Consider the following 19,408-nt stretch of genomic DNA (forward strand, 5'->3'; position numbering starts at 1 on the left):
TTTAGCAGTTGATGTTTGTTGATGCATTCTGTTCAAGTCTCTTTGTGAATAGAGATTCATCTTCAAAGACATTCATAAAATGACCTTTTATATTTCCACCAATATATTTGAATTACTGTCTCTAATGGATCCTGGATGGTTTAGTGAGTCAGACTTGTTGTATCATTTCTGCATAAACATCAGCAGGATGTAAAAATATAGATTACATTTATACTTTTCCAGATGCATGTACAGTATGCACTTGTACCTTTTGCACATAATGCAAACACATGGATATATGTATCAAGTTCAAGACCTTTATTTGTCCCCGAGGGGCGATTAGTTTTGCTGCAGTAGCCAAATAAATTGGTTATGTATTCTCGAAATGTCACTTATTTGTAAATATGATTTTATAAATATTTAATTATTCTGTAATTAGTCAGATTAAATGATAAAATGCATACAATAGTGTACATAATGGTTGATGTTAAACCCTGAGCGGACTAAAGTTATAGAGAAATGCAATTGTACGAGTTTCATTTTCCGCTTATCCTATCTACAGTATGTTTTCATTTTTTTAATCTAATCTTAGTTCATGTGAAATACATTATTTGTAATAAATGGTTTTGGATTTCATGTTTAGTAAATGTTAGTGGAAAGCAGATTCCTAATAAATTCCAATTGTATTTAATAATTGATCAAATAAATCTTTTTTTTTTTTGTTAGTTTAGTTTGATGTTCATTGACTCACCATGACCATTGCTCATTGGATTGACATTGAATATTTTTTCCCCCGATGTAACTCTCTTGACCAGCTTTTCTATGTGATTTTTCTCGATTAAACAAGGTCTACACACCAACATCAACCTGATTAAGCTGTTATTTTCTACATCTTATGATTGTAGTTTATTTCTGCATTATTTAGGGTTTCGTCTTATGAAGAGAAAAAATAGCGCGCGTACTATTGCGCACGATCACCGCACACAACACACACTGACATTGATAATAATAAATAAATTCAGAGTAATGTTTTGACTAATTCTAGGTTATCCCGATCATGTTTGAAATTGGGTCTCCAATTTTCACATAGGAAATTGTTTGATGATTTAAAAAGGGGGGCAGGGATATGGACCACAGATCTGAATGTCATGGTCCAGCAGCCCGGCTGCTCCTCCTGCCTCTGATGAGGTCTGTTCAATATTAGAGCAAAGCAATTACAGAATCTAAAAAAAAACCCGGTTGTGCCTTCAGCACAGATGCGGGTGGTGCGCCAGGGGGTTCATAAACTAGTGTGTGTGTGTGTGTGTGTGTGTGTGTGTGGTCACGATTAACGACGCAAAATAGTGTCGTCATGAGCCCAATCGCGTCGGAATTTCTCTGGTGACGTGAGGCGGATTATCTTTACGCCACAAGAAGCTTTTATTACCACTAAAGTTGCAAGTTTGCATGTTGGAGAGCCCGCGCTACGGATTGCTACGAGTGCGTTTTTAATAAATGTACTGTGCATCATCAACTTGCATTTGCAGCTGAGCCACGTGAAAGAGAATGATTGTCAGTGGATGCATGTGTCTCCATCAGTGCCAGTGTTTCTCCGTGAGTTCAGTGACGGCTGCTCCAAATCATTGCGCACGGCGCACCAATTGAATAAAGACACTCTGTCTCGGCTGTTCTCCATCAGAGGGGTTTGAACATCTTTTTATGAGCACCTTAGAAATTAAGGTATTTGACGCGTCTGGACAGGTGTGATTGTGAATACGCAGCTGTATTTTCTGCGCATTGGGCAGGATCGAGCTCCCGTTCCCCCGTGACGCGCGTCTGGATGGCTGCTGCTCGCGTCTCTCTGGTTCTGCTCTGATCCGCTCTGTTCGCGATGGCATCACACGGGTTTTGGTTTATGGGTGCTGAAAACCCGGCTGGAGACGGCAGTCAAAGTCCGAACACTAGTAAGTGGCGTGGCGTCAAAAGGAAGCCTGAAATTGTGTTTTATATATTAGTGGCTATGAGACAAAGAAATGCGACATTTATTGTGTCTTGAACGCTCAAGGTTATTTTAAACCTTGAAATGTCATGTCAAGTGTGTCGTGTGATAAACAACCGAATTTAGTTCGGTGTTTTAAGGCAAATGCCATGCCATGGATAATTGATGGTCTTAATGGAAGTTTTCTGACGGATCTGGTGTTTAAATCACGCACTTGATCGTTTCAGCCAGAGCATGGTGTCAGGCGGCGGCCCAGAAATTCTCCGGAGGCATCGGCTCCAAATTATGTGGTACGTTTATTTTTAACATGAAGTCTATATTTAACATCTTTATTTGTGCCTGTCACCTATCGTCCTAAAATGTGATATGTAAATCATTTATAAAAGCACATTTTCGTTTTTGGAGTCTATAGATTCTGAAAACTCCTACACGAATTAGGTGCCGTTAAAAGAAAAAGTAACCCTTTGCTACAATTTGAGGTGCTGTTTTTTTATTCAGTTAATAGAGTAACGGTTTCTCCTGTAGCTCTGTTAAATGTCGGGGAGGCTGAGAAAGCAGCCCAAGCCTCAGTTAAAGCCGAAGATGAGTCTACAGCCGAGAGCTGCGCCTGTAATAAACCCTGTAACTGCTCCAAAGCCACCGTGGGTTTCTCTGATCTCTATTCAACAGGTAAATCACCTCATATCACACCTCTATCACGGTACAGATCACGCCCGAATAAAGGGACAAATCGTCTAGAAATCATGGTTATATTGGTTACGTGGTTTTATTCGATTTCTATAGGTTTTGTTTGTGGTATGTTCATCCAGGCGGCGTTTTTCGTTAAAACTCTTTTAATTTTTAAATAGCTACATAGGCTATTTCTTGATTTTGCACGTCGTCTGTTTCAAATGCTACTTGTTTTAATATGCCATTTTTAAAATTCATTATTGTGAATCAAAACAATGATATATAAAAAAAAGAAAAATAAAGAATAAATTAAATAAAATCGTGCCTGTGCATTGTTGTGGAAATTATTGAATAAAAAGGGTAGCTATACCAATTAATGCTTATTGTCCTTTTTATTCAAGGTTAAATGAAGCCATTTCACTTTTGCTATTTGCATAAACACCATCATCTGTTATTGTAATGCAGTCAGTGTTGTATTATTATTATTTACAGATCTTTTACCTGCATTGGACGGGGACGCGAAGACTCTGAATTTTCTGCAGGAGGTTGTTGATATATTGCTGGCTTATATAGTGGAATCTTTTGACAGATCAACGAAAGTGATTGATTTTCACTATCCAAATGAATTGCTCCAAAGGAATAATTGGGAGCTTTCGGACGAACCCGAGACTTTGGATGATATTCTGATCAGCTGTCGCGCTACGCTAAAATACGCCATCAAAACTGGTGAGTGTTTTAATTAGTAAACAATAGGGTTCATATAGATAGGCTACTAAAATATATTTTATTTTATATATTTTTTATATTCAATCTAACATGTTTATATATCATCTAGCTTAGCCTAGAAAAGATACATTATAACAATTGTTTTATTGATTGCCTCGCTTGTAAACCAGATTATTTCAGACCGCGAAGCACGAGCATCAGTGTGTGCCTGAAGGCGAATCGAATCAGATCGGAACATGACGTGATATTAAATGAATGCGTCTAGGGACAATTTTATTTTCTCTGGTGGCATTTTAACTAAGAGAAATTATTTTGAGTGGTTTTCGTTTTGGGAATTATATGAATGTCCAGAAAGATTGATTGATTTATGGCTGTCTGCGCCGGTCTGAGGTTCATTTGAGCTTTTACATTAACCGCACGTGACTATTATAAATAAATAGTGGACTATTAGTTGGGCATAAATATATTCAAACATTAAATTCATTCATTTTGTATTTTCTCTGTATGTTGTGTCAATCTTCAGCACATCCCAGGTATTTCAATCAGCTCTCCACTGGGTTAGACATGGTTGGCTTGGCTGCAGATTGGCTTACATCCACTGCCAACACCAATATGTGAGTGTCTCCTTACATTAAAATACAAAGCAGGTTGAGATCATTTCCGTTTTCTCTGCCTTCATAAGCATTCTTTTGACCTGGTCTTTGTGGTGGCTGCCTAACCTACCTCAGATATCAGTTGAAAGGAATAAAATGAAAGGCACAGATTAAATCAGAGCAGCAAATAACATCCCCTCTCTCATCTTGTGCTCAGATTCATTCAAAGAGAGAAAATAATATGGAAATTCATATTCAGGCTGATAAGAAAATGTATTTTATGTTGGGAGTCAACGTTTTAATTTAACAGATGCTTAAACAATGTTATAACAATGTAACAGTTTCTGTGAGGGTACACCAGCTTTTTCAGTTTGTCTAATTGGTTATATTAGAAATCAAATGTATTATTTTAGAAAAAGTGTTTTTAAAAATCTAAATATTATAAAAATTCATGTCTTGTCAGAATTTTATTTCCATCATTGTTTTAAGCTGGCAATGACACACGGCTGTAAAACCTGCAGACTGTTGCAAAATCCCCTCAAACATCAGTTGCGAAACAGGTTGTCGTGACGTTTTTTTCTGGCTTGTGTAACTGGGTCATGTGATCTCTGTGCAAACAGGTTCACCTATGAGGTGGCTCCAGTCTTCGTGCTGTTGGAGTACGTCACGCTGAAGAAGATGAGGGAGATCATTGGCTGGCAGGACGGTCGCGGTGATGGGATATTCTCTCCGGGTAAGAAGCTGTCAATCTGAGTGACCTGCCTTATCCTGCACTGAGTGCTTCTGCTGCCACGTTTTTAGGACAGGAGGTCTCTCTAACTCTTTGAGGATCTTGAAAAGAAGAATCTCAGTTATTTGTGCTGTTGGGTTGTAAAAGTGTTATCTAACAATGAATGTGACTCCAACCACACAAATTAAGAGAAAAAAATGTGAAACTGATGCAAATGATTGGAATTTCAGCACTGCTTTTCTTTGCCCCACTTTTAAAAAAAATAAGCCTTCTAATTGACTCAGATTTTAGGCACTGATAAACCGATCACCATTGGGATGTGGAGAATTAGAGCAGAGAAGGCTTGAGTAAAAACTGACAGGAGTCAAGCTTTGCCTGAGTGATGGAATGGAAGGATTGCTTTATTGTTCTCTAGGTGGCGCCATTTCCAACATGTATGCCATGCTACTGGCTCGCTATAAAATGTTCCCTGAAGTGAAGGAGAAAGGAATGTCATCCGTACCCAGACTGGTGGCCTTCACATCTGAACATGTACGTCCATTTATTTATCTCTCTTTTTTTTTTTTTACCTTTCCTCCCGTATTTTTAATAATTAACAACAACCTGTAGTAAAGATGTTTCTCCTAAAAAGCAATAGGTCTACTTATTTTTTTATTTCTTGACTCCTAACAGCAGTCTACTTATTTTTGGGTAGTATTTTAAAGTACACAGAGAAGTTACTCAATTACAAATAAATCTTGTCAGTCACTGCATTGGTGTCAAAATAGTAGCCCTTTTTGTTTTAATGCAATATGTTTTATGGCCATTATTATGTGGCCAGTCATTTGTGAATCCAGACCCCGATTCATTTTCAGCATTACAGTTTGATTGACAGGTGATCTGACCAATCATAATGCTGAATCGGCCATTTTGTCCGACAAACAAACCAGACAGGAGATTTAAAGCTAGTTCACCCAAAAATGAAAATTCTGTCATTATTTACTCACCCCCGTGTCGTTCCAAACCCGTAAGACTTTCGTTCATCTTCGGAACACAAATGAAGATCTTTTTGATCAAATGTGTGACATTTCTGTCCCTCTGTTGACAGCTGCAGCTACCACTTTGATGCTTCAAAACGTATAAAAAGATCGTAAAACATATGAAACATGAAATGATGAACAGATTGAATTCAGGCTTTTATTCACATAAACATTCATCGATGCACACATTAGTAGTGGACGTGCGAGAACCATTGAGGATCATTCTCGTGTTACGCAGCACGTTTGAGCTTCCGGGAGAGGCTTGTTCTCGTGCGTCAAGCAGGTTCGGTTGAGCTTCTGTTTATGTTCGCTGATCAATGTTTATAAGTGAATAAAAGCCTAAATTAAATTTGTTCATCATATAAAGCGATCGAGTCTCTTCAGGACTAAACTGCTTTTAATCATATGGATTAGTTTTATGACCTCTTTTTGAACTTGAAGTGGTATGACTTGAACTTTATAAAAATACATCTCATGTCAATTTTGCATTAAAATATAACTTTGTGAAATATTAAAAAATAAATAAAAACGAAATTGGACAAAAATGAATATATGTTTGTAACAGATTACTTTTATTTTTAATAATTCCAGCAAATTAATACACGAATATATTCTGAGTGCAGTTTCTATTATTATTCTATCATTATGCCTTTCAGAGTCACTTTTCAATCAAGAAAGGAGCAGCCGCACTTGGAATCGGTACAGAAAGTGTCATCTGTATTAAAGCTGATGAAAGGTTAGTCTGGATTGTCACAACTGAAGCATGACTTCATGACTGCACGACTGAGAAATGTGTGTCTTAACATAATAAACCATATGACTTCAGCTTTACTGTTCTCATTTCTGCCAGGGGAAAGATGATTCCTTCCGACCTTGAGAGGAGGATCATTGAAGCCAAGCAGAAGGTAATTTCAATGAGCGTATCTCCACGACCGTCTCGTGTGTCTCTCTTCTTGAGTCTGTTTGAGTAATCTGTCTGGTTCTGTGGCAAAATGGGCCCTTGAATAACCTGCTGATTTCTTTCTCACAGGGATACGTGCCGTTTTTCGTCAGCGCCACGGCCGGCACCACGGTTTATGGCGCCTTTGATCCTTTGATCGCTATAGCCGACATCTGCAAGAAGCATGAAGTCTGGATGCATGTGGACGTGAGTAGATCTGCTGCCCTGAACTTACATGAACTTCCTGAACGTTTCACCTGTGAAATACAGACAGTGGACTGTGATCCAAGAGTGATCTCAGAGTTGGCAAAGCCTAAGTATCATTCTCTGGATGCAGAACTGAGGACCTTCTCGATTGTTCTGCATTACAGCCTGTAACGTAGGACTATTGAGTGTTGATGAGCTCTATAGGTCTTAAGAAAAAAAATATTTAATGGTTATACATAAAGTCAGGGATTTGAACAAAGCCTGTACTGTTGAGTAAGGTCAAACTTCTGATTTTTAATTAGTGGATACAGCAATTTCCTAGTAACCAACAAGAGCACCCTAGAAACCACCAATGTGCTACAAACCCACTCTGACCAGCTAAGGACCACCCAGAATTTTCTTAAAATCTCATGATTTGTTACTATTGACCCAGCTGTGTTTGAAATTTGGCACCGAGTTAATTTAGCATGCATGCAATAAATGAAATGTAGCTTTTGAAATGTATAGCTTCATCTATTAGAGGAATTACCTTCAATCAGTCTGTGTGAGTGTGTCCATGTGTGTATTCATTCTCATGGGTCACCTGATATTATTCCTCAATATTACAATATAAACGCCTCTGGCATTTCAACAGCCACACAGACATATTGTAAAGGTATGCTAGAGCTCAAACACATGAATCACTTTGGATGTACTTAGTCTCATTTATCAACTCATGGCAGCAGTTGACATGTAGTACAGATGAGACCTGTATCCCACTCCTCTGCAATCTCAAATGAGATGTGAATATAATGTACATGAATATAAAGATGAAAAAAAAACATAAGATCTGCCTTTATAAATGTAATAATAAAGATGAGTATCATGTTTTCAGTCAAATCTCAAGTGGTGCTCATTGCAGACTCAGAGCCAATTGGGTCAAATGGTTGGAGCTTGATCTAGATTAAACCTTCCTTCCTTTTTTTAAAAACGAGAAGGACAAACATGTTTCTATTAACACATATAAGAGTGTCTTTAAAATGACTGTTGTCTCTGTGCTCCTACAGGGAGCATGGGGCGGAAGTTTGCTAATGTCCCGGAAACACCGGTGGAAGCTGAATGGAGTCGAGAGGTCAGTACAATCTGCCGTTCTTATCGACTAGGTGTCTAGTTCTGTCATGAAAATCTATCTGTGGGCTGATTGGTTCTCTCAGTGCTGGTGCCAAGCCCTTGTGGTCACACTTCTTCATCTACATAACTCTTTATTGTCCCAACTTAACTAGCACGTTCTCTGTGCGAGCTGTGAGAATTCTTCATTTTATCCCTCCTCGTCCCCAGCACCACCTGTCTAAATCTGCTACGAAGGGTTACTCTTACTTTACTTTTAGCCGCTGCAGGTTTCGTCTGAGCATGTTTAACAGAACAAGTCTTAGTACTTGCCCAGACAGTAGCAGTAGCAGCGTGACATATCTAGTCCACCATGACAACACTTCATTCTTATCAGTAAATGCTTGTTAAATTCAAAGAGTTGCCATGAATGAAATTTGATTAAGAAATCCACAAACTTCTGTTTGAAAAGTTTTCCCCGTGAAATGATTGGATTTGATAATTTTTCTATAGACTTGACATTTCACTGCACAACACAGTCCCTCAGGGAGAAATGTTGTCTAAATCAAAATACATTTTTATGTAGTTATTTATTCATTTCATGTGCTATTTTAATAATTTTTTATACAATTTTAGGGCTAATTCTATGACCTGGAACCCTCATAAAATGATGGCTGTGCCCTTGCAGTGCTCTGCTCTACTGGTTCGAGAGGAGGTGAGGCTCTCTGCTTTCTCCATCAAAAACAAAACTTAACATATTATCACATTACAAAGGCCCCAAAAGTATTCAAACATGCACAGTCACACTTAAAAACACGTGAAAATCATTGCAACAAAAATTTGTTTTTTTGTCACTTGTTTCCTTCCTCTTCTTGTTATCTGATCCAGGGACTGATGCAGAGCTGCAATCAGATGCAGGCCTGTTATCTGTTCCAGCAGGACAAGCACTATGATCTGTCCTATGACACGGGGGACAAGGCCCTGCAGTGCGGCCGCCATGTGGACATCTTCAAACTATGGCTAATGTGGAGAGCTAAGGTATTGTACAGCTTTATGTTAAATGTTGCTTGATATTGCGAAACACTTATAACTACAAATAGAGGGAATGCATTGATGTCACTTTCCCGCCGGGACACGTCCCCTCAGCCGGACTGAGTGGCAGAAGAGCTGCTGCGTGACTGGATTTAATAGGGGAAACTGCGAAAATGCTTTGAACTAAAGTTTGGACTCGATATAGTGTTCCTTTCAACTTACTAAAGATCCAGTGATTCAGATTACCACTAAATTCAGCATATTGACACAAAAATGATAACTGCAAATCCACCTTTCGCTGCCTGGAGTCCAGTTGTTTCTATGAATTGCAGCGATCCATTTGCTTCTCTTTTCTATAGCTTTCGGCAGTCTGTAAAAATATACCTCAGATTTCTTGTCAAATCTAGTTTTACGGTCAGTCTCAAAGCTCTTTCCCATTTTAGACGTGTTTTGTTTTTCGCGGGATTCACGCTGAAAACCAATGCTGTCGCTCAGTCTTTTTGCCACCCAGTGGGCGTAACCGCAGTCACTCCGGCCAACGGTGATGTCACCTGCACACCCTCTATAACAACATGAGTTATAGTTTAGATAAATGTCTGTCTGTCTGTCTGTCTGTCTGTCTGTCTGTCCTATCCTATCCTAGGCTATCCTGTCCTATCCTATCCTATCCTATAGGCTATCCTATCATATAGGCTATCCTATCATATAGGCTATCCTGTCCTATAGGCTATCCTATCCTATAGGCTAACCTATCCTCTCCTAATCCTTTCCTAGGCTAACCTATCTAATCCTGTAGGCTAACCTATCCTCTCATAATCATATCCTAGGCTAACCTATCCTATCCTTTCCTATCCTATTCTAGGCTAACCTCTCCTCTCCTATCCTTTCATGTCATGTCCTGTCCTGTCCTATCGTATCATATCCTAGGCTATCCTGTCCTATCCTATAGGCTAACCTATCCTCTCCTAATCTTATCCTGCCCGGTCCTGTCCTATCCTTTCCTTTCCTATCCTATCCTATCCTATCCTATCCTATCCTATCCTATCCTAGGCTAACCTCTCCTATCCTTTCATGTCGTGTCCTGTCCTGTCCTATCATATCATGTCCTAGGCTATCCTGTCCTATCCTATAGGCTAACCTATCCTCTCCTAATCTTATCCTGCCCGGTCCTGTCCTATCCTATCCTATCCTATCATAGGCTAACCTAACTTCAAACTATTTTAAGACAAGAATTTAAGTTAATGCTAAGACAAACCAGCATCACAGCTGCGCTGCCGTAAATGACCACTTGGGACAGTCGTTTTGCTACAAGGCACAACCAAATTGGTTGGTTGTTCAGTGAGGTAATGTGTTATCACAATGTTTGCTCTCTCTCTCTCTTCTCTGAAGGGCACTATTGGTTTTGAGTCTCAGATTGACAAATGTCTGGAGCTTTCAGAATATCTCTACAACAAGATCAAGGACAGGGAAGGATATGAGATGGTGTTTGATGGAAAGGTAAGTCTTATTAGATGTGTTTAATTCTTTTGGATTACTCTTGCATCATGTGATCAATGATTTTTATTCAGTAGAAATCAAAAAACTGTTCAAGAAAAGAAAAAATCACCTTTCACAAAAAAAGGAATTAGGCAAAACTACCTAACAACAGGCCATTTCTACTGACAGAACTTCTCTGCTGTTGTTTGGTTTGAGCAAACAGAATGGAATATAAATGGACCGCACATAATCTGTGCACTGATGCCCTCAGCATATTACACACAATAATGCTAATAATAATGTCACAATAAAGCCACAATAATGGACAGACATTTTCTGTTATTTTTACCGTGAGGCTGCCGCACCACAATTTGAATTCATTTTCTGTGGCATTCCATTATTGTGATATATCCCAATACAATCCCCTGGTTTCACAGATATGGTTTAAGTCTAGTCCCAGACTAAAATGCTTGTTTGAGCTGTTGTAACTGAAAGCAAATGGCACTGACATATCTTAAAATGTCAGTTCCATTGTTTTATCTCAAGATGCACACCAGTAATGTTTTTTTCTTGGTCCTAATTGAACTAAGACCTAATCCTGGCTTAATCTAAGCCCTGTCTGTGAAGCCAGGCCCATATAACCCACCCGTCTCAGTTAGGGGGGCTCTTCCTGAATAAATAATCTGCAGTGTTGATTAGGCTTTATATTGATGTTCAAAAGACTCTGTGGGGCTAAACATGATACATATGCATACCAAAACTTGTGGGTCTGTAATTAACAACATTAATTAACAGCATGTACTTTCTCTAGGGTTAGGAATAGGGTTTATTTGTCTATTTGAATATATTTTAAAATGTAATTTATTGCTTTGATGGTAAAGCTGAATTTTCAGCATCATTACTCCAGTCTTAGTGTCACATGATCCTATCTAATCATTCTAATATGCTGATTTGCTGCTCAAGAAACAATTCTTATTGTCATTAATGTTAAAAACAGTAGTCCTGCTTCATATTTTTGTGGAAACCATCATATTTTTTTTTCATATATAAAAATTAATAATTTAAGTCTTTATTTGAAATAGAAAAAGTTTGTACCTTACCATCACTTTTTGATCAATGTCCTTGCAGAAAACAAGAATTAATTATTTTTAAAAAATCGTACTGACCACAACCTTTTGAACGTTAGTGTCTGTGTAATGCGTGGATGTGCTAATTAATTCATAAATACTGCTTTAATATTATTTATTTGCTTTTTATTTTATTTTTAAAGAATCTTAACTGTGTCCTGCGGTTCATTTATTATTTAATTATTTACATTTATTCAGAATTGAATGGTGGGATGGAAATTAATTTAGTTAATAATTTCTTTATTTAATTACATTTCATCCTGAATTGTCAGGAAATAGCACATCTGCTAAAGATACAAAACACACAGTATTTCTAAATCACATTTGATGCCTTTTTAAAAAACAACGATCCTCTCTAAAATGAAATGCAAGTCCTGTATTCCTAAGTAATTTTGAGAGCTGATTGTGTGCACTAATTTAGCTAACATGAAATGTTTCACCCTTGAAATGACTGAGCAGTCGTTCGAGGCTCATTTAAATGTAAATTGTGCTTGGTGCCAATGTGACAAAATGATTTGGCTGGAGGCTTCTCGGTGAGCGCGCTCTTGTTGAAGTCAGTGCAGTGCAAGGCGAGGAAGGTTGCGGTGTTGCAGTATGATCGAATGACATTTAACAAAGCTCTCGATTTGATGTTTAGCCAGCTCTTTTTGGTTCTAGCACAGTGATGTATGACTCGATCTGTGTTTTATCTGTGTGTCCCACCAACTGAATGGCTAATGAACCCTTTTCACTAGTGCATGGAGACATTCTTCTCCAGCATGGCCCCTGGAGCCGCATAATGGCCACGAGGGCCTCTAATGGACTGTAGTGTCTGTCTATGAGCTACCTGCTCAAGCGCTCAAAGCCCTCAAAGAAAAGCCTTTTGATTGAATAGATTACATGGCTGCTTCCAAACTGACAGCGGCAAAAAAATTCCCATTATGGCCCCAGACGGCCCCTAATCGAATATTCCGTCACGGATCTTTAATGGACTCCCTAGAGTGCTCTATTTATGCAAGCGTGTGTCGTACGTTAAATTGAGAGATAGGTGTGTGTGTTGCGTGAGCGTACGCTGATGCTATCTGGTTGTCTCGTGTCCTTGCAGCCTCAGCATACCAATGTGTGTTTCTGGTACCTTCCACCGGGTGTGCGCAACCTGGAGGACAAAGTGGAGAAGACGAAGCGTCTGCACAAGGTGAGAAAACTTCTATTCAATCAATGGATGTGAACTCTTACATTTCAAATGGTACATTGCAGTAAAAAAAGAATATTAGGCCTAATGCTCGGTTTGGGCAGTTTAAAAGACACCGAGGTCATTTAAACAAACCCAAAAACATATTTAACATTGAGATATCATGTTGATACTGCATGCTATTAAGAACGGATTATAAAAAAAAGAACAAATGATCCTCCATTAGCCTATACAGTACATATAAAATATATATTCAATTTATACATCATTTCTATATGCTAAGTAACTCAAAATGGTTAATAGTTTAAATAAAGTGCATTTAAATCATTATGTTTTAATCATTTGTCATGCTTTCAAGACACATTTTATGTGTTGACTAACATTCTAAAGCACATGCAAAGTATGATTATAATTCTAACTGTGTGTTATTCAATATTACATTTAAAGTTTATATATTTTAAATGTACGTATTTGGGACTTCTTCATTAAAAATGTGTAATTACAACTATATTTAAATACATGACACAAGTTTCAGTAAAAGTGACATTAAAGTATATTTTAGTTTACCATAAATGTTTGTCAGTACACACGGCAGTACATTTTAAACATATTTCAAAGACAATTACATATAAAGATGTAGTTAAGTCCTAAAAGTGGGTCAAAAAAGCAATCTAAAGACCAGCTAATTGCATTAAATATAAATTTAAACTTGAACACATTTTCATTTCATTCCAATTAACATGCAATCAAGTATATTCTTTTAAAGTATATTATTTCCATAATTAGTACTCTTCTTAAAAGTATGTTCATGAGGGATATTAAAATAATCTAAAGGGAAATTATGGTAATTTCAAAATGACTGTTATAGCACTTAAGCCCCAAACATCATCATAAGTCTCAGCACATGACAGTTAAGGTGGTGTCTGTTTGTAATGTCTAGATGATTCAAACCAGAAAAATATTTCAAATGACATCTCTGCAGTGATGTCACTGTAGGGGGAGGGGCTGCTCATCAGGTGTCCTTTCATTGGCTGGCTGCTCCTCAGTCACTCCCATGCCAGCAAAGCTCTAACCGGCAATTAGGCCGAACAGATGGTGCGCGTGCTAGTCATACAAAGAGGTTCTCTATCTAACACTACCCACAAACCCCTCCTCATATACCTGAAACTAGACGCTCATGCTCTATCTGTTACAAATGATAGACACTGGTTTCTGGAGACTCTCGGGTAACAGGATACACACATATGTTTGTGTATTGATGCTATGAAAAGACACTACTGGACAGGTTCCAGTATATCAAGGCTTGTTTCATAGAGATGGAAGGTTACTGTATGTAGGTGTTGGATACAAGCCGGCTGTTAATAGCTGGAAACCTGCAACAGATTTGAGGGGAAGTGAGTGTAATTATGTGGTGATGAGTGTCTGTGTGTCTTTTATTCAGATTACAGTCACACACACTGTCCAATGCTACTGCTCTAATCAATGCAGTTTTGCTCAAGCTAAGCCTATACAACATGATGAGGATGTATGCTTACAAGAAAGCACTGTATTTATATTCCTCAAACATTCTGGACAGGGTTTGGTCTAAAATATAAAAACTGCTTAACATAGAGACTTCGCTTTGACTCGAAAATAATTGTCTTTCAACTCTCACATTGATACTATTTTATAGACTATATTAAATGTACATCCAAATAAATGCGAAAAACGACCAGATAAACATTTTATGCTTTGAATTATGCTTTTAAAGTATGGAGCCCCTAAAGGAATGGAAAAAAAATATGAGATGTGAGGAAAATTATATGTCAATGCTTTTCTGTTCCCCCGAAAATCTTTTCATTCGCTCGCAAGACCTTTGCGTTCCCTCACTACACTTTTCTGTTCATTTGCAAAGAACTCAAAAGTCTTGCGAGTGAATGCAAAGTTTCTGGGAGGAAAGCAAATTATTTGCGAGAGAACACAAAAGCACTGACATATAATTTTTCCTCCCATCTTATATTTCCCTTTAGGTGTTCTCCATCAAAGACTTTCTCAAGGATAATTCGCCAAAAATGAAAATTGTCATTATTTACACACTCTCATGTTGTTACAATCCTGTATGACTTTCTTTCTTCTGTGGAATATAAAATATGTTTTCAAAAATGTATTTGTGTTATTTTGTCCATACAATGAAAACCAATGGGGTTCAGTGTTATTTTGAATCCCGTTGACTTTTATTGTACAGACAAAAACAGTTGAAACAATTGTTGAATGACACAGTAGAGTGAGTAAATAATGACAGTATTTAAATTTTTGGGTCAGTATATTAATGATTATTTCTTTGAATATGACACTTTTAGCAGTTGTCTTATTGTATTTGCTTAAATATGACTTTTTTTGGGTCAGACTTTAGTTTAGGGTCCAATTCTCACTATTAACTATAACTATTAACTATGACTTTTGCCTCCTAATTACTGCTTATTAATAGTTAGTAAGTTAGTTTAGTTTAGGTATTGGGTAGGATTAAGGAATGTAGAATATGGTCATGCAGAATAAGGCATCAATATGTGCTTTGTAAGTACTAATAAACAGCATATATCCAAGTAATATGCATGCTAATAAGCCACTTAATAGTGAGTATAGATTGTTTCAAAGCAGCTTTACAGTGATAATAGGAAATTAAAGTAACAGAGATTGTTTGGGCTTTTCAGCAGCTCTAGCATAAAGTTATCGTCCAGATAAAGTTAGTTTTGATTGATTCCGTTGCAAAGATCATTAGTTATTAACGTTGGGGCAGCTTACACGACACCGTTCTAACAGAAACCCCTTAACGCGCTCCGGCCCGCTCATTCCCACAACAACAGTGCCTGGTGGTTCGAGAACGCAAACCATTAATATGGGTTCCAATGCACAAGCCTTGAAAAATGTAGAAAAACGTTACTCTCCCCGGGTAAACTTCAAAAACGCGAATCTGTGAAAACGCTGACGGCGTGCACATGCGTATTACGTGTTTAGTCTAGTTATGCGTGTTTGAATATACTGTTAATGTGTGCAGGCGTGTAGTCTTTCTTTACAAATTGACCCCAACAAAATACTTGTCTGGCCTTAAAAATTCATAATACAGATTTTTTTTGTCGCTTCCGCGTATCCATGTGGACTGGAATCATTTTGACAAGGTTTTATCTGTACAGAGGTAAAGGGAAGGAGAAGGATGCCTTCCCAGGGGAAGGCCTTTCACAGGGGCAAAAAAAGTTTGCCTCCAAGTTAGTCAGAATGCACTGAATAGAATTCAGAAGTCGCCTGGTTGCTGGTTGCTGGTTGCTAGCGTGCCACTATAGGGGGTTGTTTACTGGTCCAAGTCAAATGAGTCTCTATGATGGTCTGGTGTCTCGATATGACGGGTCTCTCCTTCATGCAAGTCTTTTTTACGTCACCTTAACAAACACCACTAATAACAGGACATCTCCAACTCACTGAAAAGTAGTAAACCTACTGTATAATAAAGCGCTAAATGGCGACAAATCAATAGGCTGCTCAAGCGCATTCCGTTACGATCAATAACAGCCAGCGCATCGACAAAACACAAGTACTGTCGTCAATTAGCGCTTTATTATACAGTAGGTTTACTACTTTTTAGTGAGTTGGAGATGTCCTGTTATTAGTGGTGTTTGTTAAGGTGACGGAAAAAAGACTTGCATGAAGGAGAGACCCGTCATATCGAGACACCAGACCATCATAGAGACTCTTTTGACTTGGACCAGTAAACAACCCCCTATAGTGGCACGCTAGCAACCAGCCAGTACCACACAGCAAGATGTTAAAAAGTACACTGAACACTTCAGGAACCATATAGCAATGCCATGAAAATCACCAACAGTACCCAGCAAGTTTTACAAGGGCAAACTGTAAAAAAATTCTAAAAACGTGAAGCACAAAGCATATCGTCATTCCCAAAGCTAATAAAATGTTCTCTCACAGGTTGCCCCTGTAATCAAAGCCAGAATGATGGAGTATGGAACGACCATGGTGAGCTATCAGCCGCAAGGAGACAAGGTCAACTTCTTCCGAATGGTCATCTCCAACCCAGCCGCCACCTTTGAAGACATTGACTTCCTCATTGAAGAGATTGAGCGACTGGGGCAGGATCTTTAAAAACTCACCGCACCAAAACCTGTTATTCTTGTGTCCCTGGATGGATCGAATATTTGTTGTGAATGTAACGGTAAATCTTTGATTCCTCTTCTCCAAAGTCACATAAAGATTTAAAAAAAATGACAATATGAAAATATCTAGACTTTAGTATTGTAGCGTTGTTGTGGGCTTCGTGCTCCAAAGCCCTGTAAAAGTGTTACCGTCTGCTTTTACTGTCTATCTTAGTGTCTTTGACATTACTTTGTTTGTTTACATGTGTTTAATGAATATGAATATGAAGAGTTATTTGCTTCTATTCAGTGCAGGTCATAAGTTTCTATTTGACTAGTTATTCAAAGTGCCAGGTTTCGTTCATATATATGACTATATTATAATAGTAAAGACACATAATTGTCCAAAAACACTTCATCATAACTTAAGCTTTTGCAATCACAGACAATGTGTGACTTATCTTTTATTGATATGTCAAGATTCAGAAGAGTTTTGAGCTGTTGAGTATCGAGCGTGATCAATAAGTTCATAAATAGTTGAAGGTAATAAAAGTATGCGCAAAAATAAGCACAAATATAATGTTTGACTGCCTGGAAATTGATATTGACAAGAGGCTGCTGAACAGCAATTTTATATAAACATGTCTATGTTGACAAAAATGTAACTTTAATATTTAAAATGGGTCCTTGATATGCTACTGTGCTTCTAAAAGTTCAAATTAAAATTATAATAATGAAAAAAAAAAAAAAATTAATTCAAATGTATCTTCCCAGAAACCCCCCGACAAATATTCTTGACTCTATTTGCAGGATAAAATGCCCTTTAAAATGAGAATTTTTCTCCCCCCTAATAGCATGTGCAATTGACTAAGAATAGTTATTTTAATAATTCAGTTGGAAATTCAGAATTTCCAACTTTATTCTTGGAAAAGTGCAATAAAACAGCATTTGAATGGCAGTTATTCTTGGAAACTCGTTGTAAACGTGGCGCTGACCAGGTAAATGTTCATTTCAAGTAAAATAAAAAAGAAATCAAATATTATTTAATACACAACAATAGCACACATTATATGCTGTATTTAAATTAAAACAAATTTAGTCTAAACGTGTAGCAACACGCTTTTCTACATGCATAATAGCAATAGATTTCTTCATTTACCGACCCGTTCATGTACTTATTTAGTTTTCTTATACAGAATTATAGATATTCAGGGTATTAACAGAGCTAAATTTAATGTTATAAATAAACTCCAAAAAGAAAACAACACATAAGCATAATAGGGTTCTGCCCTATGATAGTGTAAATAGACTTTTAAGATGTTCTCGATCAATTACATATCTATGTGAATACATCACTGTACTGTATATAAGGCAGAGTCTATTTGTGTGGTAAAAAAAATATATTATTTTCTCTATTCAACAAATATTTAATCATAAATGGTTGTGTGTGCGCGTGTCAGATGTGTTGAATATGATGACTTATGTAACTGCAAAGATATGTGTATGAAGGAACTGGCTTTAAATCCACTTGAAGCCACTGCATTTTAACATACTAACTTGAAATGATTATTATAGCACATTTCGGTAGTTATGAGAGCCATTTCTGAACCAATACTGGTTGTATTTGTGCCCAAGTGATAAACTTGACATCCTGTGCCGATTTGTATTTTTGTGTGTTTGTAACAGTATTGCCTTAGTATTAATTGCCAGTATTGTCTAGTTCTCCTGAAAAGGAGCGTGTGCACTTTAGCTTATATGTATGATGATGATCTGTCCAATGGATGTTCATAGTTTGATGTTTTAAGAAACTGAGCGTTGTCTGAATGTGTCCCAGCTTGGATGTCCGTTTCAGGATGAGAGTTGCTTTATAGTTGAAATCCTTAGATTTGCTAATGCTACATTACTACCTGTATCCTTGCAGAACGTAACAGTCAACCTTGCTGAAAAACCAACGCTATCTCATGACCAATTCGTACGAATTCGTACGAGTGAGTAAATGGTGGCTAATTCGTATGAATTCCTATGACCTCACTCGTACGAATTCGTACGGTTTGTCTAAACCCGCGTGATGGGTAGGTTAAGGGGCGGGGTCAGGTGTAGGTTATTCGTACGAATTCCTACGAATTTGGCATCTCGTAAAATATGTACGATTTAGCAAAATTCGAGCAAGGTCTTATGAATTCGTACGAATTAGCCACCACGTAAAATTCGTACGAAATGCCGTGAGATCGGGTTGGAAAACCACAACTGAACCCAGCCAGTTTCCCAGTCTAGTCAGGCTGGAAGTCCAACTTCAACCAGCTAACAACTGGCTAGTTTAAGTTGCTTTTTCAGCATGCTAAGTTCGTAATATTTGAGATATGAGTGTTCTTTCATCGGATCGACAAGCTGTGTCACATAGTTTGTGTATTTTAAGCTGTTGTAATCATGACAAACGCATTGACACCCTCGACGTGGTAGTCTTGGAACGCCCACCGTGCCGTCTTTCCCCGCCGCCGCTGCTGCTACAAACCCGCTCTCTTTGCACGTGCATGAACGCCTTGCCTTCCGAGCT

General features: G+C 37.8%; 1 protein-coding gene across 2 annotated transcripts; it reads left to right on the forward strand.

The window, feature by feature from the left end:
- Positions 1 to 1,268: 1,268 nt before the first annotated feature.
- On the forward strand, positions 1,269 to 17,496 carry gad2 (glutamate decarboxylase 2). Of its 2 annotated transcripts, XM_056249871.1 has the most exons (17): positions 1,269 to 1,661; positions 1,764 to 1,922; positions 2,185 to 2,247; positions 2,483 to 2,626; positions 3,119 to 3,352; positions 3,876 to 3,966; positions 4,566 to 4,678; positions 5,091 to 5,206; positions 6,351 to 6,430; positions 6,545 to 6,599; positions 6,725 to 6,841; positions 7,888 to 7,952; positions 8,564 to 8,642; positions 8,816 to 8,965; positions 10,349 to 10,456; positions 12,647 to 12,736; positions 16,691 to 17,496. In XM_056249871.1, exons 2-17 carry the CDS (start codon positions 1,850 to 1,852, stop codon positions 16,862 to 16,864), a joined length of 1,752 nt encoding a protein of 583 aa, XP_056105846.1. In that variant the 5' UTR covers positions 1,269 to 1,661; positions 1,764 to 1,849; the 3' UTR covers positions 16,865 to 17,496. The 2 variants fall into 2 exon arrangements, with proteins under 2 accessions (XP_056105846.1, XP_056105845.1); XM_056249870.1 differs by having other exon boundaries at positions 1,269 to 1,922.
- The last annotated feature ends 1,912 nt before the right edge of the window (positions 17,497 to 19,408 follow it).

The sequence above is a fragment of the Rhinichthys klamathensis genome, unplaced genomic scaffold (assembly GCF_029890125.1).
Source record: "Rhinichthys klamathensis goyatoka isolate OS25496 unplaced genomic scaffold, OSU_Roscu_1.1 h1tg000064l_1, whole genome shotgun sequence".
In the NCBI taxonomy this organism is placed as follows: Eukaryota; Metazoa; Chordata; class Actinopteri; order Cypriniformes; family Leuciscidae; genus Rhinichthys; species Rhinichthys klamathensis.